We start from the raw sequence: 27243 nt of genomic DNA, 5'->3' as shown, positions 1-27243 counted from the left end.
TCCCTCGCCCCAAGGCTCAGGCAGGACGGTCCTTTTATCTCAGGTGGCAGCTGGACCAGAGGGGGAGAACAGGATGCAGATGGCAAGGGGAAGAAGTGGGTAAGGGGGCGGAACTCCACAGTTTCTCTACTCCACACCCCTGTTTCCTTTCGAAACAATCTCTATACTGCTCCCCAACTGTGAATGTGCCCCTGTCTAGCTTCTGGTTCAACTTGAAATTCCAGGGAAAGCGCCAGAAACGACTCCCAGTTGGCAGCTGCTGTGGAAGCACACAGAACAGCTGCACAGGCTTGGCTGCCACAGAATTTATCCTGACAACAAACGAGGCCACAGCCAGTCGCTCACACGGGGCTCACTCTGAGACCCTGCATCCCACACAGGTCCTTGGGGAATGGGCTGCCCCCTAGGGAGCCACTGCTGCCTCCACACTGTGTCCACAGACAGACACCCCAAATTGCCAAGGTTTTCATGAAAAAAAAAAAAAAAATATATATATATATAGGATGTGTGTGTGTATATATATATATATTCTATATATATATTTTTTTACAGATTTTATTTATTTATTTGACAGAGAGATCACAAGTAGGCAGAGAGGCAGGCAGGGAGAGAAGGTGAAGCAGGCTCCCTGCTGAGCAGAGAGCCCAATGAGGGGCTCGATCCCAAGACCCTAAGACCGTGACCTGAACCAAAGGCAGAGGCTTAACGCACTGAGCTACCCAGGCGCCCCCAAAACATATACTGATGCAGAGACAGCTGACTTCTCATCCAAACCTCCCCCGTTCAGACAAGCTGGGAGCTGTGGCAATCCCCAGGTTCAGTGTCTGAATTGACAGGACAGCCCTCCAAGCTCACAATCAACTCGTCCTCTTGACCATTCAGTCGGCACTCAGTTGCCACCAAAGTTCCCAGACTTTACCTGGGTTCAGGATGCATGAATAGACATCCTTCATTTCAGGCTTAGCAACTAGTAAGTCACTGCTATTTCATTTTGTCCAAAAGCTTCCCAACTGTCTTTTCATATTATTCTCTTTGTTCTCAAATGTCATTCCAGTGACCTTCCCTTCAGAAGCCTCCTTCAGTTTGAATCCCTTAATCCACGTTAAGCCATCCACATTTTCCCCTCCCTAACGTACAGATTTCTCTTTCTGAACTTTCCATTCTGGCAGAAGGACCCCTGGGTGAAGAGTGACAGTGCCATTTTGGGAGAGATGAGTTGCCTACAAACTCACACTGATACACTGGACTGTGAAATTAAAATACATTTCTACTTCCACAGCCGATCAACAAATACTAAGATTTGAACAGTCAGATAAGATTTCCTTAGAACGCATTCATACTCCAAAATGAAAATCCAGTGGGACACTCTAAATGGAAAGTATTTTCATTCATGTAGCTAATATTAAAACACTCACCAATAATAGGTATACCTTACCCGAAACCACTGTTAGGATACGAACTGGAGATAAAGACATCACATCTTAGCAACACTTTACATTTCACAAATTCCAATACCCAAAGAATTTATGATGGCTGTATTTGGAGTTGAGAGAATAATTGGCCTCACACTTCCTGGGAATCCATTAGACAAGTGGAGAATGATTCCTTCCCAATAATGTTTTCATGGAATCCTCACTATCACACCATAATGGAATAATCAAGTGGAAAAAGGCAAAGGGAATTTCTTGGGTCACCTCCTGTCTCTTTTTAACTAATCACACTTGGATTTGTGGCACCAACCCTCAAGTACAGTCCATACACTGACCAGCTCCCCAGTTACCACCCCCATAACGTCAAAGCCATTTGTGCCTCTTATAACCATCCCCCCATCCCTCCCTTAAGCCTCAGAAGAAAGGTCTTCTTCTCCCTACCAAAGCTATTCTGGACCACTTACTGTGTGAACCTCTTTAACCCTCAATCTCCTCATGAGGAAAGTGGCCATAACCACTTCTTAAAGGTCGTGAGCTTACCAAAAAAAAAAGTGAGAAAATAATTTATATACCAAGCATCTTCAAGATAAGATGCTATATCAAAGTTGGTCATTATTTCTACCAACTCTAACAGCAAGAGTCCACTTTCTCACTATTATTTCATTTTCTGGTTTCTCAGATTTCTATCTATATTCAATTTCTCTTAGCTAACAAAAAATAGTTTTTTTGTTGATGACTTTTCTGCCTTAAGTAACTTTTTCTGAACCTCATTATTCCTTGAAGACAACAAAAAATTTCCTTTTTCTAATTATCAAACTGTTCCCACTTGGCCCACACTAATTGCTTTCATTTCTTATCTCATCATTCTCTCTTCTTAAAGTTGGACTATGTTAAAACCATGGAGGTTCCTGGGGATGACCAAAGATACGCCCTTTCCCTTCTCTCATCCTCCTCAAACTCTATGAATTTGGACACCACTGACAACGTTCAGCCATTTACTATCATGTGACTCTGAACAACTGACTTAATACCCGTTTCCAAGATAGTACTTCTGAACGGAGTCTGTTAAATGAGACACAGCTTCATGTTAAGTCCCATCCTCTGCTTCTAAATTTCCATGATCTCCTTCTTGCTAAACTTCTTGCCCTCCTTGCCTTCTATTTACATCCTGTTTCTTCCTGACTGCCCCTTCTCCTAAGCCACCTTCCCTCCTCCTTGAATTTTCAAAAATAGTATTTATAGAGGAGTACCTACCCACGGACCTAAGCTGACTGCCATTAATTGGTTTCTAGCCCTGAATAAAAAAATATACTTATCACACAAGTTATCTTTAAGCTCTCCATCCCATTCACCCCGTACTGAAACTGTTATCAAAGCTTACCATTTCCTCTTTCAAAATGTCCCTGAATTAGTCTCTTTCTTTCTAGTCATATTGCCACTTATCAAGTCCTCATCCCCTCAAGTCTAGGTGATTATCAGACTCTAGACCAATTTTCTCATCTCTTTTTATTTTCTGTCTTCTTTTCCTTCCTCAAAGCCAGGCGTTCTCAAACTTTTTGTCTCAGGTTTACTCTTAAAAATTGAGAACTACAAAGACCTTTGGCATAGGTGAGCCATTGATACTTTTCATGTTAGAAATTAAAAGTAAGGGGCGCCTGGGTGGCTCAATTGGTTGGGCGTCAGCCTTTGGCTCGGGTCATGGTCCCATGGTACTGGGATTGAGCCGGCATCGGGCTCCCTGCTCTGTGGGGAGCCTGCCTCTCCCTCTCCCACTCCCTGTGCTTGTGTTCCCTCTCTCGTGGTCTCTCTCTGTCAAATAAATAAATAAAGTCTTTAAAAAAAATTTTTTTTAAATAAAAAAAATTTTAAAAGAAATTAAAAGAATCATTTTAAATCTACATCAATTCATCTTAAGTTCACAAAACCTACAAGTTAAACATTTTTAATAAAAAAATATTTTTTTCAAAGATTTTATTTTTAAGTAATCTTTATACCCAACATGGGGCTTGAACTTAGAACCCTGAGATCAAGAGTTACATCTCAAATCTTGCCATTTGCGATGACGTGGATGGATCTAGAGGGTATCATGCTTAGCGAAATAAGTCAATCGGAGAAAGACAACTACCATATGATCTCCCTAATATGAGGGAGTGGAGATGCAACATGGGGGGTAGGAGAAGATTTAATGAAACAAGATGGGATTGGGAGGGAGACAAACCATAAGTGACTCTTAATCTCACAAAACAAATTGAGGGTTGCTGGGGGTGGGGGGTTCAGGGGGTGGGGTTATGGTCATTGGGGAGGGTATGTGCTATGGTGAGTCCTGTGAAGTGTGTAAACCTGGTGATTCACAGACCTGTACCCCTGGGGAGAAAAATATATGTTTATAAAAAATAAAAAATTAAAAAAAAAAAAAAGGAGTTACATCTCTACCAACCCAGCCAGCCAGGTACCCCACAAAATATTTTCATTTAAAAGGTTAAGAATAGCATTGTTTTACACTTCTCCAAATTCTTTTTAATGTCTGATTTAATAGAAGACAGCTAGATTCTCGTGTCTGCTTCTGCATTTAATCTGTTGTGATACATTCTTTTGGTTAAAGCATGTGAAGAACGGTGGCCTCAGAGATATGTAGCTGGGAAAGGGAGGAGCCTTCTCAATTAATTACAGATATTCTTCTTTGATACCACACCAAAACTTGACAAGTAGCAATTTCTTAAAGGTTAGTTCTACTGTTGACTTTGTATGAATACACTTTTTGTACTGGGTTACAGCAAAAAGTCAACAGTCTAAGAGTCAAATGGATTTTTACCCATGCAGGATTTTTTAACATCATGCATTGAGTAATTTGGAAAATACTGGTTTTGCAGATCTTGCAAGAGCTGACACATTTTATTATATAAGACCAAAATATCACATTAATATCACTGCATCTCAAATGAAAGGTCCTGAGAAGCCATCAAGCTCAAGGTGACAGAAAGAAATTCTCAAAACTTAATTTTTCACTTGAAAGGTCAGATTTTATCATTAGCAAGGAATTCCTGTCAGTGTTTTTTAATTGAAATGACATGCTCATTTTGCTCCTTTTTGAGAAAATGTGTGCCTAATACCCAATTCTGAATAACCATGGTTTGCCAGTCATTCTTTCAAGTAAAAATGGTGTTCCACTACAAAATTGGCAATTCCAACGGTCACACAGGTGGTTTCCTTTGAGACCATCATCATACTTCAGCATGCAGTAGAAGTGCTTTATGGAGACTTCCCGTTTCATCACACAGACTATTAAGAAGATCAATCTAGGGACAAGATTTAATAACCTTATTTCCAGGGCTTTGTCAGGAACGTTACTGAGTTATTTTCAATGCTAGTGCATGGTGGTGGAAGATACTACGTCTGGCTCTAGCACAACAGGTGCCGCTACCTTAACGTGCACCAACGCATCAGAAGTCTTATGAGCAATTGCTTTTGCACCATCAGTGCAAATATCAATGCAAGAGATATGGAAATATCATCCTAATATCATTACAAAAAGAGTTTTGACCTCACAGACCTCAGTGAAGGGCTTGGGGATGCCTAGAAGTCTGCAGCCTACATTTTGAGAACTTCTGCTTTAAGTCTTCAATTGTACTAAATTGTCCCTTTTCTTTAAAATAAAAAAAAAAGTATTGATTTTCTTTAAAATCAGTACACCTCTCAACCTATTAACTGATCTCTCTTCTTCCCTTACCTGCTCAAAGTCTTGGGGTAAAAAAGCAATGGTCTATCCCCACCAATTCCATTTCCCTTTCGCCTACCTACAACTTAAAGTCATTCACCTTCACTAGCCTCCTGAACCAGACCTGGTAGGCACAGTAATTTTGTCTTTTTAAAAGGCTCCTCTTTTGATTTTCCTGTAATTTTTGACCTTGGAAATACACTGTCCTACAAGGAGGAAAGTGGCAACTGTCACATCAGACACTCAGAGAGGAAATCCTTAGTTTCCAGGATTTACTGTATGGTCTTGTGGGTTCTTCTTCTACCCATTCTCAGCTCTCTTCTCCTAATGACCTTTTCCCTAGTCTGACACACCCTCATTTCATCACGTTCCCTCTAAACAAAAGTCCATACCCAGAATTTTTGAGACCCAGTTTGATTTTCCAACTGTTCAGTGGGCATTTGTACCGAGATGTTCCACCAACATCTCAAGCACTATACACCTGAAACTGAACTCAAACCAAAATGGACGGTTCCCTCTTTCAGTCCCTCTGAATGTTGTCTCAAAGCCTTGAAGTCATCAGCTTTGTCTCTTCTGGCTTCCAGGTCCATGCAATTTCTCCACAATCTTCCTATTCCTCACCTCTTCTTTCCCGATCCTGTTCTAATTTGAGACCTTACTCTGTCTTATCGAACTAATGAAATCTCTTCCTCACCATCTTCCTGACCCTAGTCTCTTTCCTGCCCCACTGTATCCTATACTTTATTGTCAGGTCAATCTTAAAGTAATCAAATCCTGGGGCGCCTGGGTGGCTCAGTGGGTTAAGCCTCTGCCTTAGGCTCAGGTCATGATCTCATGATCTCGATCCCAGAGTCCTGGGATCGAGCCCCGCATCGGGCTCTCTGCTCAACGGGGAGCCTGCTTCCCTTCCTCTCTCTCTGCCTGCCTCTCTGCCTACTTGTGATCTCTGTCTGTCAAATAAGTAAATAAAATCTTTAAAAAAAAAAAAAATCCTTCCCAGCTCAGCTCCTCCACTGGCACCCAGCTTGGATTAGTCAACACTACTTTTCCCCCTTGTATTACAGTCACTCAGCATATAGACAGGTCTTTAATCCCCAACCAGACTCTAAGGCTCCATGGAGAAAGAACCTATGCTTGATAACCCATCTCAAATAGCATCTAACACAGCACTTTTCACAGCATCAGCATTAACATTTACTTAAGGAAATGCAGAATGAATGGATACCCCACCTCTGGTCTCTTTTCCATGGCACACATACCAGGCACATCCCCTTTCTGAACTCTCAACTAACACCTTAATCAACTATTAGTCAAATGGCATATCACCATTCTAAGAAGCTGAATGTCTGAAGTAATAACCAAAAACATAAGGTGTCAGTATTTACTTAAACATATCTAAAAAATGACACTCCTCCCAAGATAGCTTTGCATGTAATTATTCTGCTGTTTCATATTGTTAGCTTTTACTTGCTAACAGAATGCCAGAAGAAAAGTTTCATCATATTTTGAGATTGATCTTCACCAAGCAATGACTCACTAGACTAAAACTTTCTCACCCCTCCCCATTGAAGCTTGCTCAAGTAGCTAATGACAAATGGAAGCAAACCTAAATGGATTATGGTTGCCCCTAACTCAAAGAAATATAGCTGTGAATCCTACTGCAATTTAATAATCCTAATTTATCTGTTGTTTTTTCAAATTTTCCCTTAAGGCAGAGGTATTGTCTTGTAGGCAAATGACATTCTCCCCCTAAACAATATGTTGGTTTAGCAATAGGAAGCTCATTCGTGAAGAACATATTCTGTATGACACACAAGTTATTAGAACTATTTGACAGGAAAAGGGGGACTGTATTTTGAGGAACTGATTAAGTCACTTTTTTTTTCTCCAGAGTAGAAAGATGTTATTTTTCCAAAATATTTTAGAATATTAAATAAAGTAGAATATATTTCTCTAAAAATGTTCCCAGGTAAATGTAAACTTTAACAGATTGATTCTTTACATATAATAAAGATATTCATCTGCCCGTCTCCTACAACCCACTTTCCAGATGGCTAAGATATGCAAATTCACATAAGTAAAATTACTTATAGATTAATGAACAAATCCAAAGTGCTCAGTGGTTTTGCTTTACTTTGATTTAAATTTCAAATAGCTAAGAATCAAGAATTTATGGAGCTAAACCATAAAACGAGGCAGCTTAGTCCAGGAAGGGTATTTTAGACATTTAGGAGTAACTTGGTATTTCGTGAGCCTATGGGAAATTCTGAAAGCATTTCACAAAGAGCTGTTTTCAATAGTTTGTTAGTCTGGAGAATACTGAAATGCTGTCATTGAGAGCATCCAGAAAAACATCTTAAGGATAGAAAAGAAAATGCCCAAAGAAAATATGAAACGCATAAGTCCAAATTTTAAGTTAAAACTGAAGTGATGATGCTGGATAGTCAACCCTAGAGAGTAGGTCTGTCTGCCATACATTAGTGCGTGCTTGGGTTAATACCCAAACTCAATTAGTTGTAGTCTGTTCCAGCCTCTCCTTTAGGTTCACTGACCTGGATGTAAAATTTACACTTTAATACGGCAGATTTAATTAACCCTATTGAAATGTAAAGGATTCCACGGGGATTATAAAACACACCATCCCTTACTAATTGCCGAGCTGAATTGTGTCAAGCAACCACTTTCTCTTGAACCAGTAGATAACTATGGGGGCTTCCACCAACATCATGACTATCCACACAAGGCCATAGGCTTACAAAGAGGAACCATATCTCTTTCTCTTTGCCTGAACACTGAAAGGGAAAATGCACCCTACTTCTTAATTCTAGGCCAAACTTCTGGAAACTTCTAGTCTGTATTCACAGCCCAGATATGTCATGGGTTCAGTCCCCTCGGAGATAGACAATGCTGAATCTGAGGGCTCGGGTCTCAGGAGTGAGTGCACGTGCAAACTGCAGGACACGCTAGCAAGACCAATCTTGACACTTTAATTAGTTCAGCCGGCAGCCAAGCAGGAGAATGCCTCCCCCAAGAAAGATAGCTGATTCCGCCTTGGGCAAGAGGAGAATGTTGACAATGGGAATTCTTTTTAACCTCTCTTCTTTGCCCAAAACAAATCCTAAATTTCTCCCCCATTCTTACCCCAGAGAGAGTCCTAAATGTTACACAGGACCTCAAGGAGGTTACATCATGCGGTCTAGGCCAGTCAAAACACCAAGGGCATAAATGACCAGGACTTCAAAGGCTTTGGAGGGTGGGGATGAGGGTTAGGCACGGTTTATTCTGAAATGGGCAAACAGCTTGGTAAATCTGATTACTGATACTCACCTCAGAGGACAAAGCTTTTATTTTTCTTTCAAAACCCAGCAGAGAAAGGAGAGAAGAGTTCTGAAAATGGACACCCTCACACATGAATTCACCACCAACAGGGTCCTCATGTCTGTAGAATGGCCAGATACCACCGGGGACTTTCCCCTCTTCACCACCATGCTCCTGGCGCCCTGCCCTCCTCAGCAAGATCCCAGTGGGAACCTCTTACCCAAACCAAACAGCTCGGCGCCTGGACAGAAGGGAAAGGGTACAATTTCTCATGCCTCATGCCAAGATGCAGGCAACAGCACCTCTTCCCTGCGCACAACGCCCAGCTCCTGGCCCCCTCTCATCTCCCACCCATTCTAAACTTCCCTTGCTGAGGTTTACCTTCTGCGAACTCCTCTCTTCAGCTCATTTTTAGGTTTATTTTTTTTCATTACCACCCTACTTACTCCATTTTTCTACCATGTCCTACTTTGTACCACTCCACCATATGTATCCACAGAAACACAGTGGTTAGGGGCGCCTGAGTGGCTCAGTGAGTTAAAGCCTCTGCCTTCAGCTCAGGTCATGATTCCAAGGTCTTGGGATAGAGCCCCACATCGAGCTCTCTGCTCCGTAGGGAGCCTGCTTCCCTGCCCCCCTCCCAGCCTGCCTCTCTGCCTACTTGTGATCTCTGTCTGTCAAATAAGTAAATAAAATCTTCAAAAAAAAAAAAAAAAAAAAAAAAAAGACAGACAGCCAGCCAGACAGCGGTTAGAACATAAAGGAGCTGTACCCCTGACCACCCACAGCTAGGAAGAGGAGGATGCTAGGTATTTCAAAGGGGAAATATAGATGAGCTTTCTCTTTCAGCAGGACTACATAAACTTGTATCCACACTGAAGGTAAAATGGGCTTCTCTACATAAGCCAGGATTCCTAACCACATGTTTCTGCAGGAAAATGGGATACAAGTTCAAAACATACAAATTAAAGGACCATAGAGTCATGAGCTGGGGACCCCTTGACACCACGGAAATAAACAAATGGAAAATTCTCAAACTGATTTTAAAAATAAGAATAATTAATATACCTATGAAATACTACAGTTTGTAATGTCTGTTAACACTTATTTCCAGATCTAGGAAAAAAAAGATATAAAATATCTTTACTAAAAGATTTCAATTAATTTGGGCTGTTTGCGGGGGGTGATCTTAGTTCAGCATTCCCTAAAGAAAAACTTTAGATCTTAAAAAACAAAAAGTGGGGTGCCTGGGTGGCTCAGTCGGTTAAGCATCTGCCTTCGGCTCAGGTCACAGTCCCGGGGTCTTGGGATGGAGCCCCACATGGAGCCTCAGCAGGAAGCTGGCTTCTCCCTCTCCCACTCCCCCTGCTTATGTTCCCTCTTTTGCTGTCTCTATCAAATAAATAAATAAAATCTTAAAAAAAAAATTAAGATAAAAAGCTTTCAAAAGCTATCAAATGCTTTTAAGAAGGCTAGTTATCAGAAACTTGTCCAGTGAAAGTGTCAGGTTTTTTAGCCAAAGCCTGTTGAAGTCTCCAAACGGTGGAGTACCAAAAAGCATAAACAAAACAGCGTGCTGGAAACCGTCTACGACTGGCTCTCCTTATCTCCCCACGCCAGGGAGGTCAAAATTGAGAGGAAATAAGGCTCAACCCTTAAACAATGCATATGCACCCACTTAACTATTCTACCGGTGTATATAAATCCAAGAATTTACATTAGCTCACCACATCTCTGGAACTGGCCGGGGCAGGGGGCAGTCCTCCCAAATACATTCAGTTTGGCAAAGCATTCCTACAAGAGGCACTCCAGTTTCACTCAGAAATGGAATGTCATTATGTAAAATCCTCTGGTGGAGGGGAAGGGAATCATTGAAAATATACTCTTACCATTCTCACTGGGCTCTGCTGCCTTGGACACTTCTCGGAACGGGATTATAACTGCATCTCCAGGCACTCTGGGGCTTTCCACATACTTGGGCTTCCTGACGGGACCTGTGGTGGAAAAGATCTGAGTGTGGCTAATTTTTTCCAGACGCAAACAAAGCTTCGGCATGTACAGTGTGTGTGTGTCCTCACCAGGACCCAAATATGCCTCAAGGAAGAGCCGGCCCCTTCTCCTCCCTTGAATACACACACACGGTCACTCCAGCACAGACGCGGGAACATCCAGCCTGGCTGCCAAAGCAGAAATGGTAAGCTCAGTTTCGAGAATGTCAACTCTGGCAAAAACAAAAGCCGCTCTTTTGCTGTGAAGACGCGACAGCTGTCTTTGGTGTACATCAAGGAAGGGATTTTGACATGTTCAAACCTGGACAGCTTCTGGCAAAGGGTTTTTTTTATTTGGAATCTGTCTCTAACTGGGACAAAGATAACTGGGTTGCTTGCTATCTCCAAAGTCAGGAGGCAAGGATTACAAACAGCCAGGCTGTAACATCCACACACTCCGAGCGGCCACAGAGCGCCGGCATTTTATCACCCTGGTGACGCACTGTGATTGTGTGGGGCAGGGAAGGCGACGGTTTTCTTGGCACGTGACAGAGCCGCCTTCAAAAAGGCACAGCAGCCCGTGCGGCGTGCGACTCGGGGACACAAGAGGCCCGTCGGTCCTATTTCTCATCTTCCCCTCAACCTCAACTTATCATCGGAAAATCCGGAATTCTTAGGAAGACTGAATGGACCCCCCCACCCGCCGGCGGGAATGAACAGGTGCAGCCACTTCAGGAAACGGTTTGGCAGCTCCTCAAAAGGTTACACACACAGTTATTATGTGGCCCAGCAGTTCCGCTTCTCGACTCACACGTTCACACAGAAGTTTGCACACCCGTGCTCATGGTAGCATTATCGAGAGCCAAACGTCCATCAACTGATGACAACAAAATGTGATCTGTCCATGCAGCAGGAGAGTATTGGGCCACACAGAGGGATGGAGTACTGATTTATGCTACGACAGGATGGAACCCGAAAACACGATGCTACGTGAAGGAAGCCAGTCCCCACAGACCACATATTACAGGAGTCCACGCGTATGGAGTATCCATAACAGGCAAATGTATGGAAACAACGAATGGCTGCCAGAGGCTGAGAGACACGCAAGCTAGTGGGGTGATGGCTAAAGGGCAGGAGACTTCTTTTTGGAGTGATTAACATGTCCTAAAATTAGTGGTGGGGGCGCCTGCGTGACTCAGTCGTTAAGCATCTGCCTTCGGCTCCGGTCGTTTCCCAGGATCCTGGGATCGAGCCCCACGTCCGGCTCCCTGCTCAGCAGGAAGCCTACTTCTCCCTCTGCCCCTCCCCCTACTTGTGTTCCCACTCTCACTGTCTCTCTGTCAAGTAAATTAAATCTTTAAACAATAATAATAAAATAAAATAAAATTAGTAGTGATGGCTGCACGACCTTGGGAATATACTAAAAACCGCTATAGTGTCCACTTTAAATGCGTGCATTGTAGGGCATGTGAATTACATCTAAATGAAGCTGCATAAAGAAAGAAAAGACTGCCCATCCTGTCTGTTCCTTTCAAGCATCACATTACACTTGGCCCAGAATCACCCACTCGACTTTCATTTTCCTTGGCTGCCTTATACTTAAAGTACGCTTTTACAGGGCCACAGAGGCAGGGCATGTTCCACAGCAGTGAGGGAAAAGCTCGTGGGAAGAGAGGCAGCCAGGGGTCTGCAGCCCTCCCTCCTGCTCAGCCGACCCTCCAGCCTCGGCTCCGTCACCACACACTGGTCCAGTGAATCAGGCGGGTCCTGAGCGTCCTTGGCCATGAAACATCGTATGCCTCCAAGGAGATCTGTTCAGACTGTGGTTTGTGGTGAGAGATGCTGCCATCTAAAGGCTTCCCACATAAGCATCTACATCAGTATAACAACATCCCAGTTCCCAGCCGCCTACAACGGACTACACATTAAAACAGGTGACATTATCAAAGCAGCGTTTGGTGCTTGACAAATAGGGATAGTGTCTCAAACTTTACAAATCATGGGGCGCCTGGGTGGCTCAGTGGGTTAAAGCCTCTGCCTTCGGCTCAGGTCATGATCCCAGTGTCCTGGGATCAAGCCCCGCATCGGGCTCTCTGCTCAGCAGGGAGCCTGCTTCACTTCCTCTGCCTGCCTCTCTGCCAACCTGTGATCTCTGTCAAATAAATAAATAAAATAAAAAAAAAAAAACTTTACAAATCATGGTTTTTAAATGGCTAACAGTATTTAATCACATGGCCGTCTCCATAATTTACTTAACCCTGTCCGAAAGGGGATTTTTTCAAAGGTTAAATTGGAACAGTTACAGGTAAGAGGGAGAACATGTTCACAATATGAATGGAGGACGTAGGCTATGCAGCAGAATACAAAGCATTACTCAGATTTCATCTAAAATCTAAACATATCCTATATAAATATACATGGAGAGAAGACTGGGGGGAGAGGCGTAAAGGAAAATTTAACATATTTGCTATGGGGGAGCCACAAACTAGGAAGAAGGGATCTAACAGAGCAGGAAAAAAGGAATCAGGACAAGCACAAGAACATTTCTACGCTTTTGGTTCCTGACCTATTCTCTGTGGTAAAAGAGATCACAGGGATCTTTTCCCCTACCATCTGTGATCTTCCACTTAAAGGACTCTGGGGAGGTAAAGCCCTTTATTATTTCTGCCCAATGATTCAAATTATCCCAAACAGCAACGATCCCTCAATGGTTGAGGGATGCTCAAGAGACACCTGTAAATTTCTGCTCCCCTTAACTCTTCAGGGTATAGTAACAGCAAATCTAAGCAAATCTAAGCAGGAGATCTATTTACAGGCTCCAATCTACCTACCCCATATATCCTTCAAAAACAGTCTCTGACAGTGAGTAGTCCTAAAACACGGGCCATCTCACATGGATGCACAATGGTTTTTATGAGTGGCTGGAACAACGAACACCAACGTAACCCAGAGCCTTCAGAAAGCATCCACGCCCATCCATCTAATGCTCTATCACTGTGTTCGGCTCAGAGGCCAACTGCTACCTGTAAGAACTACTCCGCACTGAGGAGTCAAGAGTGTTAAGAGCAGAGCCTCTGGAATTGGGCAGACCCACCTAGGTTCAAATACGGTTCCCTCCCCAGCTCAGGCCTCAGTAATATCCTCGAGATGTAAGATGACCAAGTAAGCCTCCTGTTCCAAGGGGAACATCCAGGAGAGCTAAGACATGGATCTGATTCCCAGGCTTAGCTTGGCACTTGGCACAGTAAACAGTGGCGCTAGATGGGAAAGGAGATATGGAATATCAAAGTAAAGAGAACATGTATTCAGTGGTCACACGAGGCTAAGCACTTACATACATTAATTCATTCAGTGGTAGTAACTTTGGGAGAAGAGCACTACTTGCATTTTTAGGTCAAGAAACTAAGGCTCAAATTAGTTAAACAAGTTTGTTGTGGCCCACACACGCAAAACACTAGTTCTGTGGTCCAAGCAGGTTCGAAGCCCGTGTACTCAACCAGCACTTGGCACCGATAAAAGCAGGAAACCCAGATGAAACGTGCAGTCCTAGAAAAGGCCAGAACAACAGACACTTCCACCACCACCTAGTCATCCACGGACCTTGGGATAGTCAACCAATATTTTATTCATACTTGTCTCTGATCATCCCTTTTACTAAGAATTGAGATATTCTATAGTGATTACAGGCATACTTTAAATATTGGAGATACTGCAATAAAGTGAGTCAAATGAATTTTTTTGTTTCCCAGGACAGATGACATTATGTTTAGACTGTGGTCTGTTAAGTATACGATAGCATTATGTCTAAAATCAATGTGCATACCTTAATTAAGAATTACTTTATTGATAAACAGTGACTACTATCAACTGGCCTTTCAGTGAGTAGCAATCTTTTTCCTGGTGGAGGGCCTTGCCTTGATGTTGATGGCTGCTGACTGATGAGGGTGGTGGCTGTGGCCATTTCTTAAAGTAAGAATCCAATGAAGTCTGCCACATCAATTGGTGCTTTCACGAATGAATTCTCTGTCGCATGTGATGCTGTTTAACAGCATTGTTACCCACAGAACTTCTTTCATAACTAGAGGCGAACCTCTTAAATCCAACTACTACATTATCAACTAAGTTTATACAATATTCTAAAATCCTTTGTTGTCATTTCAACAATCTTCATGGTATCTTCACCAAGAGTAGATTCCATCTCAAGAAACTATTTGTTTATTTGTAAGAAGCAACAGTCCATCATCCATTAAAGTTTAATCATGAGACTGCAGCAATCCAGTCCCATCTTCGGGCTCTACTTCTAGTTCAAGCTCTCTTGCTACTTCTACCCCATCTGCAGTTACTTCCTCCACTGAAGTCCTGAACGCGGAGAGTCCTCCATGAGGGCTGGAATCATCTTTCGAATTCCTGTTAATGTCAATATGTTGACCACTTCCCATGAATCATGAATATTCTTAATGGCATCTGGAATGGTAAATCCTCTCCAGAAGCTTTTCAGTTTAACTTTGTCCAGATCCATCAGAGGAATCACTATCTGGGGCAGCTACAGCCTTACAAAATATATTGCTTAAATAACACCTAAAAGTTGAAATTATCCCTTGAACCATGGGATGCAGAATGGACGCGGTGTTAAACGGCACAAAAATATTAAGCTCCTGGAGAAGAGGAGTCAAGATGGCGGAGAAGTAGCAGCTGAGACTACTTCAGGTTGCGGGAGATCAGCTAGATAGCTTATCTAAAGATTGCAAACACCTACAAATCCAACGGGAGATCGAAGAGAAGAAGAACAGCAATTCTAGAAACAGAAAATCAACCACTTGCTGAAAGGTAGGACTGGCGGAGAAGTGAATCCAAAGGGACGGGAAGACAGACCCCGGGGGGAGGGGCCGGCTCCCGGCAAGCGGCGGAGCAACGGAGCACAAAATCGGGACTTTTAAAAGTCTGTTCCGCTGAGGGACATCGCTCCAGAGGCTTAACTGGGGTGAAGCCCACGCGGGGCCAGTGTGGCCTCAGGTCCCGCAGGGTCACAGAAGGATTGGGGTGTCTGAGTGTCGCAGAGCTCGCAGGTATTAGAACGGGGAAGCCGGCTACAGAGACGGAGCCGAGGAGTGAGCTCACAGCTTGGGCTTACCTTGAACCGGTCGCAGGCTCGGTGAGCTCGGAGCGCAGCCAGAGCCAGGCAGACGGGAGTAATTGGACGCTGTTCCCTGAGGGCGCACTGAGGAGTGGGACCCCGAGCTCTCGGCTCCTCCGGGCCGGAGACTGGGAGGCCGCCATCTTCCTTCCCGTCCTCCGGACTCTACGGAAAGCGCTCAGGGAACAAAAGCTCCCGAAAGCAAACCCGAGCGGATTACTCAGCCCGGGCCCTGGTAAGGGCGGTGCTACTCCGTCTGGGGCAAAGACACTTGAAAATCACTACAACAGGCCCCTCCCCCAGAAGATCAACAAGAAACCCAGCCAGGACCAAGTTCACTTACGAGGAGTGCAGTTTCAATACCAAGGAGAGCAGCGGAATTCCAGAGGAGGAGAAAGCAAAGCACGGAACTCATGGCTTTCTCCCCATGATTCTTTAGCCTTGCAGTTAATTTAATTTTTTTTTCTTTTTCAATTTTTTTCTCTTCTTCTGCTAAATTTTTTTAAACTTTTACCCTTTTCTTTTTTAACGTTTTTTAACTAGTTTATCCAATATATATATATTTTTTCCTTTTTATATTTTTTTCATTATTGGTTTTCTTTTTTTTATTTGTTTCTTTTTTCTTTTTTATTTTATTTATTTATTTATTTATTTTTTCTTTCTGAACCTCTTTTTATCCCCTTCCCCCCCACCCCCTCACGATTTGGGATCTCTTCTGATTTGGCTAAAGCATATTTTCCTGGGGTTGTTGCCACCCTTTTAGTATTTTACTTACTCCTTCATATACTCTTATCTGGACAAAATGACAAGGCGGAAAAATTCACCACAAAAAAAAGAACAAGAGGCAGTACCAAAGGCTAAGGACCTAATCAATACAGACATTGGTAATATGTCAGATTTAGAGTTCAGAATGACGATTCTCAAGGTTCTAGCTGGGCTCGAAAAAGGCATGGAAGATATTAGAGAAACCCTCTCGGGAGATATAAAAGCCCTTTCTGGAGAAATAAAAGAACTAAAATCTAATCAAGTTGAAATAAAAAAAGCTATTAATGAGGTGCAATCAAAAATGGAGGCTCTCACTGCTAGGATAAATGAGGCAGAAGAAAGAATTAGCGATATAGAAGACCAAATGACAGAGAATAAGGAAGCTGAACAAAAGAGGGACAAACAACTACTGGACCACGAGGGCAGAATTCGAGAGATAAGTGACACCATAAGACGAAACAACATTAGAATAATTGGGATTCCAGAAGAAGAAGAAAGAGAGAGGGGAGCAGAAGGTATATTGGAGAGAATTATTGGAGAGAATTTCCCCAATATGGCAAAGGGAACAAGCATCAAAATCCAGGAGGTTCAGAGAACCCCACTCAAAATCAATAAGAATAGGTCCACACCCCGTCACCTAATAGTCAAATTTACAAGTCTTAGTGACAAAGAGAAAATCCTGAAAGCAGCCCGGGAGAAGAAGTCTGTAACATACAATGGTAAAAATATTAGATTGGCAGCAGACTTATCCACAGAGACCTGGCAGGCCAGAAAGAGCTGGCATGATATATTCAGAGTACTAAACGAGAAAAACATGCAGCCAAGAATACTATATCCAGCTAGGCTATCATTGAAAATAGAAGGAGAGATTAAAAGCTTCCAGGACAAACAAAAACTGAAAGAATTTGCAAACACCAAGCCAGCTCTACAGGAAATATTGAAAGGGGTCCTCTAAGCAAAGAGAGAACCTAAAAGTAGTAGATCAGAAAGGAACAGAAACAATATACAATAGCAGTCACCTTACAGGCAATACAATGGCACTAAATTCATATCTCTCAATAGTTACCCTGAATGTTAATGGGCTAAATGCCCCAATCAAAAGACACAGGGTATCAGAATGGATAAAAAAACAAAACCCATCTATATGTTGCCTACAAGAAACTCATTTTAAACCCGAAGACACTTTCAGATTTAAAGTGAGGGGGTGGAAAAGAATTTACCATGCTAATGGACATCAGAAGAAAGCAGGAGTGGCAATCCTTATATCAGATCACTTAGATTTTAAACCAAAGACTATAATAAGAGATGAAGATGGACACTATATCATACTCAAAGGATCTGTCCAACAAGAAGATCTAACAATTGTAAATATCTATGCCCCTAACGTGGGAGCAGCCAACTATATAAACCAATTAATAACAAAATCAAAGAAACACATCGACAATCATACAATAATAGTAGGGGACTTTAACACTCCCCTCACTGAAATGGACAGATCATCCAAGCAAAAGATCAACAAGGAAATAAAGGCCTTAAATGACACACTGGACCAGATGGACATCACAGATATATTCAGAACATTTCATCCCAAAGCAACAGAATACACATTCTTCTCTAGTGCACATGGAACATTCTCCAGAATAGATCACATCCTTGGTTCTAAATCAGGTCTTAACTGTTATCAAAAAATTGGGATCATTCCCTGCATATTTTCAGACCACAATGCTCTGAAGCTAGAACTCAATCGCAAGAGGAAATTTGGAAAGAACCCAAACATATGGCGACTAAACAGCATCCTTCTAAAGAATGAATGGGTCAACCAGGAAATTAAAGAAGAATTGAAAAAATTCATGGAAACCAATGATAATGAAAATACAACAGTTCAAAATCTGTGGGACACAACAAAGGCAGTCCTGAGAGGAAAATATATAGCGGTACAAGCCTTTCTCAAGAAACAAGAAAGGTCTCAGGTACACAACCTAACCCTACACCTAAAGGAGCTGGAGAAAGAACAAGAAAGAAACCCTAAACCCAGCAGGAGAAGAGAAATCATAAAGATCAGAGCAGAAATCAATGAAATAGAAACCAAAAAAACAATAGAACAAATCAACGAAACTAGGAGCTGGTTCTTTGAAAGAATTAATAAGATTGATAAGCCCCTGGCCAGACTTATCAAAAAGAAAAGAGAAAGGACCCAAATAAATAAAATCATGAATGAAAGAGGAGAGATCACAACTAACACCAAAGAAATACAGACAATCATAAGAACATATTATGAGCAACTCTATGCCAACAAATTTGACAATCTGGAAGAAATGGATGCATTCCTAGAGACATATAAACTACCACAACTGAACCTGGAAGAAATAGAAAGCCTGAACAGACCCATAACCAGTAAGGAGATTGAAACAGTCATCAAAAATCTCCAAACAAACAAAAGCCCAGGGCCAGACGGCTTCCCGGGGGAATTCTACCAAACATTTAAAGAAGAACTAATTCCTATTCTCCTGAGACTGTTCCAAAAAATAGAAATGGAAGGAAAACTTCCAAACTCATTTTATGAGGCCAGCCTCACCTTGATCCCCAAACCAGACAAGGATCCCATCAAAAAAGAGAACTACAGACCAATATCATTGATGAACACAGATGCAAAAATTCTCACCAAAATACTAGCCAATAGGATTCAACAGTACATTAAAAGGATTATTCACCACGACCAAGTGGGATTTATTCCAGGGCTGCAAGGTTGGTTCAACATCTGCAAATCAATCAATGTGATACAACACATTAATAAAAGAAAAAACAGGAACTATATAATACTCTCCATAGATGCTGAAAAAGCATTTGACAAAGTACAGCATCCCTTCCTGATCAAAACTCTTCAAAGTGTAGGGATAGAGGGCACATACCTCAATATTATCAAAGCCATCTATGAAAAACCCATCGCAAATATCATTCTCAATGGAGAAAAACTGAAAGCTTTTCCGCTAAGGTCAGGAACACAGCAGGGATGTCCGTTATCACCACTGCTATTCAACTTAGTACTAGAAGTCCTAGCCTCAGCAATCAGACAACAAAAAGAAATCAAAGGCATCCAAATCGGCAAAGAAGAAGTCAAACTATCACTCTTCGCAGATGATATGATACTATATGTGGAAAACCCAAAAGACTCCACTCCAAAACTGCTAGAACTTGTACAGGAATTCAGTAATGTGTCAGGATATAAAATCAATGCACAGAAATCAGTCGCATTTCTCTACACCAACAATAAGACAGAAGAAAGAGAAATTAAGGAGTCCATCCCATTTACAATTGCACCCAAAACTATAAGATACCTAGGAATAAACCTAACCAAAGAGACTAAGAATCTATACACAGAAAACTATAAAGTACTCATGAAAGAAATTGAGGAAGACACAAAGAAATGGAAAAATGTTCCATGCTCCTGGATTGGAAGAATAAATATTGTGAAAATGTCTATGCTACCTAAAGCAATCTACACATTTAATGCAATTCCTATCAAAGTACCATCCATTTTTTTCAAAGAAATGGAACAAATAATCCTAAAATTTATATGGAACCAGAAAAGACCGCGAATAGCCAAAGGAATATTGAAAAAGAAAGCCAGAGTTGGTGGCATCACAATTCCGGACTTCAAGCTCTATTACAAAGCTGTCATCATCAAGACAGCATGGTACTGGCACAAAAACAGACACATAGATCAATGGAACAGAATAGAGAGCCCAGAAATAGACCCTCAACTCTATGGTCAACTAATCTTCGACAAAGCAGGAAAGAGTGTCCAATGGAAAAAAGACAGCCTCTTCAATAAATGGTGTTGGGAAAATTGGACAGCCACATGCAGAAAAATGAAATTGGATCATTTCCTTACACCACACACGAAAATAGACTCAAAATGGATGAAGGACCTCAATGTGAGAAAGGAATCCATCAACATCCTTGAGGAGAACACAGGCAGCAACCTCTTCGACCTCAGCCGCAGCAACATCTTCCTAGGAACATCACCAAAGGCAAGGGAAGCAAGGGCAAAAATGAACTATTGGGATTTTATCAAGATCAAAAGCTTTTGCACAGCAAAGGAAACAGTTAACAAAACCAAAAAACAACTGACAGAATGGGAGAAGATATTTGCAAACGACATATCAGATAAAGGGCTAGTGTCCAGAATCTATAAAGAACTTAGCAAACTCAACACCCAAAGAACAAATAATCCCATCAAGAAATGGGCAGAAGACATGAACAGACATTTCTGCAAAGAAGACATCCAGATGGCCAACAGACACATGAAAAAGTGCTCCATATCACTCGGCATCAGGGAAATACAAATCAAAACCACAATGAGATACCACCTCACACCAGTCAGAATGGCTAAAATTAACAAGTCCGGAAATGACAGATGCTGGCGAGGATGCGGAGAAAGGGGAACCCTCCTACACTGTTGGTGGGAATGCAAGCTGGTGCAACCACTCTGGAAAACAGCATGGAGGTTCCTCAAAATGTTGAAAATAGAACTACCCTATGACCCAGCAATTGCACTGCTGGGTATTTACCCTAAATATACAAACGTAGTGATCCGAAGGGGCACGTGCACCCGAATGTTTATAGCAGCAATGTCTACAATAGCCAAACTATGGAAAGAACCTAGATGTCCATCAACAGACGAATGGATAAAGAAGATGTGGTATATATATACAATGGAATACTATGCAGCCATCAAAAGAAATGAAATCTTGCCATTTGCGACAACATGGATGGAACTAGAGGGTATCATGCTTAGCGAAATAAGTCAATCGGAGAAAGACAACTATCATATGATCTCCCTGATATGAGGGAGAGGAGATGCAACATGGGGGGTTAATGTGGTAGGAGAAGAGTAAATGAAACAAGTTGGGATTGGGAGGGAGACAAACCATAAGTGACTCTTAATCTCACAAAACAAACTGAGGGTTGCTGGGCAGAGGGGGGTTGGGGGGGGGTTATGGACATTGGGTAGGGTATGTGCTATGGTGAGTGCTGTGAAGTTTGTAAACGTGGAGATTCACAGACCTGTACCCCTGGGGGAAAAATATATATATATATATATGTTTATAAAAAATAAAATTATAAAAAAAAAAAAATATTAAGCTCCTGAGACATCTCCGCCAGAGCTCTTGAGTGACCAGGTGCATTGTCAAAGAGCAGTAACATTTTCCGAGGAATTTTACCCTGAGTAGTAGGTCTCAACAGCGGGCTTAAAATATTCAGTAAACCATGTTGTAAATAGATGTGCTGTCATCCAGATTTTGTTGTTCCATTTATAGAGCACAGGCAGAATACATTTATATTAATGCCTAGGGATCCTAGGATTTGGAGAATGGCAAATGAGCACTGATTTAAACTTGAAAGTCACCAACTCCATCACTCTGTAACAAGAAACAGCCTGTCCTCTTTAAAGCTTTGAAGCCAGGTATCGACTTCTCTCTTGTTAGGAAAGTCCTAGATGGCATCTTCAGGAACCAAGCTCTATTAGCATTCGACTTTTCTTCTATAAATTTCCTCATCTCTCCTCAGCCTTCATGAACTGAAAAGAATTAGGGTCTTACTCTGGATTAGCTTTTGTCTTAAGAAAATGTGGCAGCTAGTCTGATCTTCTACCCAGACCACTAAAACTTTCTCGGTATCAGCAATAGGGCTGTTTTTGTTTTCTTATCATTCGGGTATAACTAGAGTAGCACTTTTAACTTCCTTCAAGAACTTTTCCTCTGCATTCACAGCTTGGTTAACTCTTTGGGGCAAGAGGCCGGGCTTTCAGCCTAACTAAGCTTAATCATTTCTAGCTTTTGATTTAAAGTAAGAGATATGCGACTCTTCCTTTCACTTGAACACTTAGAGGACATTGTACGGTTATTAAGTGACCTAATTTCAATACTGTTGTGTCTCAGGGAATACCGAGGCCCGAGGAGAGAGAGAAGAGACGGGAGAATGGCCATTTGATGGAGCCCAGCCAGAATATACCCAACATTGATCAATTAAGTGTGCCGTCTTATATGGGCACAGTTCATGGTATCCCAAAACAATTACAATAGGAACAAAGATCACTGACCACAGATCACAGTAACAGATATAGTAATGAAAAAGTCTGACATATTGCAAGAATTATCAACATGTGACACAAAGACATGAAGTGAGCCAATGTAGTAGGAAAAATGGTGCCAAAAGACTTGCTGGACACAGGGTTGCCACAAATCTTCAATCTCAAAACTGCAACATCTAAGAAGTGTGACAGAGCAAATCGCCATAGAACAAGGCATGCTGGTGCAAGCAATGGCTCTCCAATATGATCCTCTTATTTAAATTGCTTTCCACAAAGAGCTGAACCTCAAATGCTATAAAACAAGAAATATTTATATATAACTATAGAGGTTTTGTTCCTTCCTCCTCTCAATTGCTCATTAGAGACTCCTTGCACACTTTCCATTAAACAACCAGATGAACACTCATTTGCCTTTACTCCTTTCCAAAACATCATTAGAGTTGCAATAAAGGGATTTGAGAGAGACTGATGGGGAGAGGAGAACACCACAGCCAAGAAACCAAACTTCTGAGAGTGGGAAACAGTTTGCCAAGGAGCAGTGAATTGAGTGGGCTAGAAAAGGTTAGCGCTAGGGTAGGGGACGGGACGGCTCAGCCTCAGAGATGGGAGGCACTTCTGAAGACAGGGGCATGGATGGGGCCACACAGGATTAGGGCTTGAGAATCTATTTAAGGGAGAGTCAGCCCTCAGAACCAGGAAGCATTCCCTCTCACCCTGGAGCCTGAGTTTTGCTCTGGAAAGGCCTAATGCCAAGAGCACAGACACTCAAGAGCTAAACTCTTAAGTGCTAAACTAAAAAACTGGGATTAAGAAAAATTCCACATGTAGACTGGTGGGCCATTGGGGTGGATCCCCAATGCCCCCCACCCCAAGCTGTGAGACCAGCAACAGCAATCTCACACACCAGGGCAGAAAGACATCAGAGGATTCCACTCTGGGGAAAGTCACCAAGAGAAAAGACCAGTAAGTGAGCAGTTGGGCACATGCCCTCAAAGACATGGCACATCCCCAACCAACCATGGTATCACAAAGCCTGTCCTCAACACGTAGCCAGCACTTTCAATCAGCTTCTTTGCTCTTCAGATACAAACTAGGATCAGACAGTCGAGGGAGATCCTACCCTGAAAAGCAGCCACTGGAACAAGAAGAGTGCTGTGAGGGATCTGAGAAAACAGGAGGAACCCCCTCCAGAATGAGGAGTTATTGCTTCCACTACCCAAAGGATGACCATCACAAAGGTCACCTAGGGTCCCTGTGGTGGGCCGCTGAGCAGACTGACTAAAGGATGAGAAGAGAGGCCACACTAGCAGGAGCCATGTGACCTCCAGGCACCCATCTTACACCTGAGCTGCTATTAAACCACAGTGACACTGATTTCCACACCTGAAACAAACTCCCCTAAAACGAAGTGGCCACCATGTCAACAGGGACCCAAACTGAGAATTCCATCTCCCTGCCACCCTCTTACTCAGGGGATACTACTGCCCAGCACCTTTCTAGACACAGCTTTTTGTTTAAAATAAAATGTTCAGGGGCGCCTGGGTGGCTCAGTGGGTTAAAGCCTCTGCCTTCGGCTCGGGTCATGATCCCAGGGTCCTGGGATCAAGACCAGCATCGGGCTCTCTGCTCAGCTGGGAGCCCACTTCTTCCTTTCTCTGCCTGCCTCTCTGCCTACTGGTGATCTCTGCCTGTCAAATAAATAAATAAAAATCTAAAAAAAAATTTTTTTAAATAAAATAGAATGTTCAATGTTCCCAAGCATAAGTTATCTTAAAGTAAAATAATCTCCCCCCTTCCCTATCAGGTTAATCCCCACAGAATAACCAAAATATAATACTACATAATAATTATGCAGAAAGCATGGTATGTTGGCCACTAGTTTTTTTTTTTTTTTTAAGGTGGGGGGGGCGCAGAAGGAGAGAGACAACCATGCAGGCTCCGTGGCCAGCATAATCTCACAAGCCTAAGATCATGACCTGAGCCAAAATCAGGAGTTAGACACTCAAAGGACTGGGCCACCCAAGGTGCCCCTGCTGGCTACTGTGTTTTAAGGCAAGCGTTCCTTAAAAACTATATATGACCATCAGGTATTAGCTTGAACATCAGCAAGGGGAAACCTGGCAGGCTCAGTCCATAGAGCATGCAACTCTTAATCTCAGGGTTCTGAGTTCAAGCCCCATGGCAGGTATAGAGATTACTCAAAATTTAAAAAAAAAAAAAATGTAAGAAATTCAGCTCAGGTAAAGGCCAACATGTTTCCCTGTCACGATGGCCTCACTTCCCAAACACTCCTGGGCAGCTCACCCATAACACTGGTATAAAGCACTTTTCAAGCTCTACTGTGTATAGAGATCACCTGGGTGGGGGGTGGGAGAGTCCTGTAAAACTGAAGATTCTGATGTCCTTACTAGGTGTATAAGGCTGGGACCACAGCCACACTTTAGAAGCAAAGGTATCAAGTAGGACAGCAGAGCCACCATGGGCAGGGCCCCTAAAGAAGACCACCCTTCTTCCATCAGGTCTGAGAAGGACCTGCGGTTGTGTGGCTGGAGCACCAACTTGCCCAATTTACCAGGTTTTAGATAAATGAGGATTGTTCTCAGTCATAAATGGAACTCATTCTTGATCATAACCCATTTTTAAAAAATTTATTTGACAGAGAGAGAGATCAGAGGTAGGCAGAGAGGCAGGCAGAGAGAGAGGGAGAAGCAGGCTCCCCACTGAGCAGAGAGCCCGATGTGGGGCTCGATCCCAGGACCCTGAGATCGTGACCAGAGCTGAAGGCAGAGGCTTAACCCACTGAGCCACCCAGGTGCCCCGATCATAACCCATTTCACAGCAACTCCAGATTCTCTACCTCATCCAGTCTCCCCCACTGCTCACCCGCATTCTCTACTATTTGATACAGGGGAAGGGCCCTCAACTTTAAAGATGAAGGGCTCCAAAGATAGACAGACACAGAAGGTGCCCCAGAGAGGTTAAACAGGTTCCCCATACGCAGCTTGCACGAGAAGAGCTCCTGCCAGCGCTTTCCACTGTACAGAAGGGCCTGTGTGTGTCTGGGAGGGGGATTGGCGAACCGCCCTGAATCACATCAGTCTACAGCCTCGGAGTCAGGCCTTCTCCCCATTCAGTCCACAGCCTTTATGTAAAACTCCAAATATACTTTTCCCAGCGGTCAGTTTTCCTGCTCTTTTTAACATTTTAATCACATAGCTGACTATTCGGCTGCTTAGAAACTGCCATATAAGGAATATTTTTTAAAAGGGATGGCAGAAATAAACCAAACTGGGCTTTATCTCCAGGCAGTGAAAGACAGAAGGGCAGGGGTTACTTTTCATTTCAGAGTGTTTCAGTTAAAAATAATTATATATATATAAAAGCAGTATTTGGGACACAGAACACCTGAGGCTACTTAATGCATTTCATGCAGTCTTACATTTTTCACAACATCTGGAGAGGAAAAGTGACACTTTGAATTATCAATCATTTTAGAGGTTTGTTTGTTTGTTTGTTTGTTTTTAAGCATCTTGAACTTTCTCAGACAAGGTTCCTGTCAATTTTATCTGGTCTGGGATTTTCATTTTACACTGGGAAATGTTCATACAAAGAGGGGAACAATGAAAAGGATAAGTAAGAGAATTTTCTTTGGGGGAGGGGAGCTTTATCACTAAAGCAAATGTCATTAAATAGTCAATTCCCAAATGGTGAACTGTGGCAAACTATCAGATGACAGTTGGGATTTTTAAAGGGCATGATACTGAGAGCTTCCAACGTCTGACCCTTCTCCTGCCTGTATCCCAAAAGGCCAGTGTTGCAGGGAGGAAGAGACATACGCTTGGAACTGAGAAAGGGGGATATCTGGCCTGAGGGCATGAAAGGAACACCTTCCCAGGGACCGGGCTGTCCTGCCTCCCTGCTGCTTTGTCCCGTGCTGAGCTGAGGCAGGGCAGGTGACCTGATGGGACTACCCACAACCCTACCTGTGAGCGGTGAGAGCTTCTTGGGAAGAGTCACTTTGAGGGAAGGAGGAGCCAGAAAATGAACTGACCCAGTCAGGAAGCCTCGACCCAAAGGGAGGGTAATTTCAAGCACAACGTGCTGTCCATCACTTGAATTTCTCCCACAAGAAGCAGAGAAGAGACTGCAAATAAAAACCTAAAATGCTGCTTGAGGTGGCTCAACTCCACGGATGGACAGAGGCAGCCCGAGGCTTCCCTACCCCACATGCCTGGGTGTACTAGGAGCTGATGAGAGGCAAGGCACCAGGTGAAGTGCCTCAGCTACCTCAGCAGGAACTTCTCTGGTCTGCCCCCTGGAAGCTTCCAGAAACTTCTAGAAACACTTTTACGACTGCCTGGGGCCCTGTGCAGGGAGAGAAGGATAGTAACTCAGTGCAATCGGAGTTGTCACCACTGGGTATAACCTCCTCCACACCCCAAAACCGGTAAGGTCTAGGGAAATTCAGACTAATTCTAGGGAAGAAAAAAACAGATACCGCCTCACACCAGTCAGAACGGCTAAAATTAACAAGTCAGGAAATGACAGATGCTGGCCGGGATGCGGAGAAAGGGGAACCCTCCTACACTGTTGGTGGGAATGCAAACTGGTGCAGCCACTCTGGAAAACAGCATGGAGGTTCCTCAAAATGTTGAAAATAGAGCTACCCTATGACCCAGCAATTGCACTGCTGGGTATTTACCCTAAAGATACAAACGTAGTGATCCGAAGGGGCACGTGCACCCGAATGTTTATAGCAGCAATGTCCCAATAGCCAAACTATGGAAAGAACCTAGATG

The 27243-nt window shown here is 42.8% G+C and overlaps 1 protein-coding gene across 7 annotated transcripts in view; it reads right to left on the bottom strand.

Moving 5' to 3' along the window:
• TANC1 (tetratricopeptide repeat, ankyrin repeat and coiled-coil containing 1) overlaps positions 1–27243 on the bottom strand; it is a 239731-nt gene that overhangs the window by 77469 nt on the left and 135019 nt on the right. For all 7 annotated transcript variants that reach the window (XM_032857876.1, XM_032857872.1, XM_032857874.1 and 4 more), the window contains exon 4: positions 10353–10457. In XM_032857876.1, the coding sequence (XP_032713767.1) occupies positions 10353–10457 (105 nt within the window). The remainder of the gene's footprint in view (positions 1–10352; positions 10458–27243) is intronic.

Source organism: Lontra canadensis, unplaced genomic scaffold, assembly GCF_010015895.1.
Source record: "Lontra canadensis isolate GAN:19392208 unplaced genomic scaffold, GSC_riverotter_1.0 scaffold13, whole genome shotgun sequence".
NCBI classification, from domain to species: domain Eukaryota; kingdom Metazoa; phylum Chordata; class Mammalia; order Carnivora; family Mustelidae; genus Lontra; species Lontra canadensis.
This window is presented reverse-complemented; position numbering and strand designations above follow the sequence as displayed.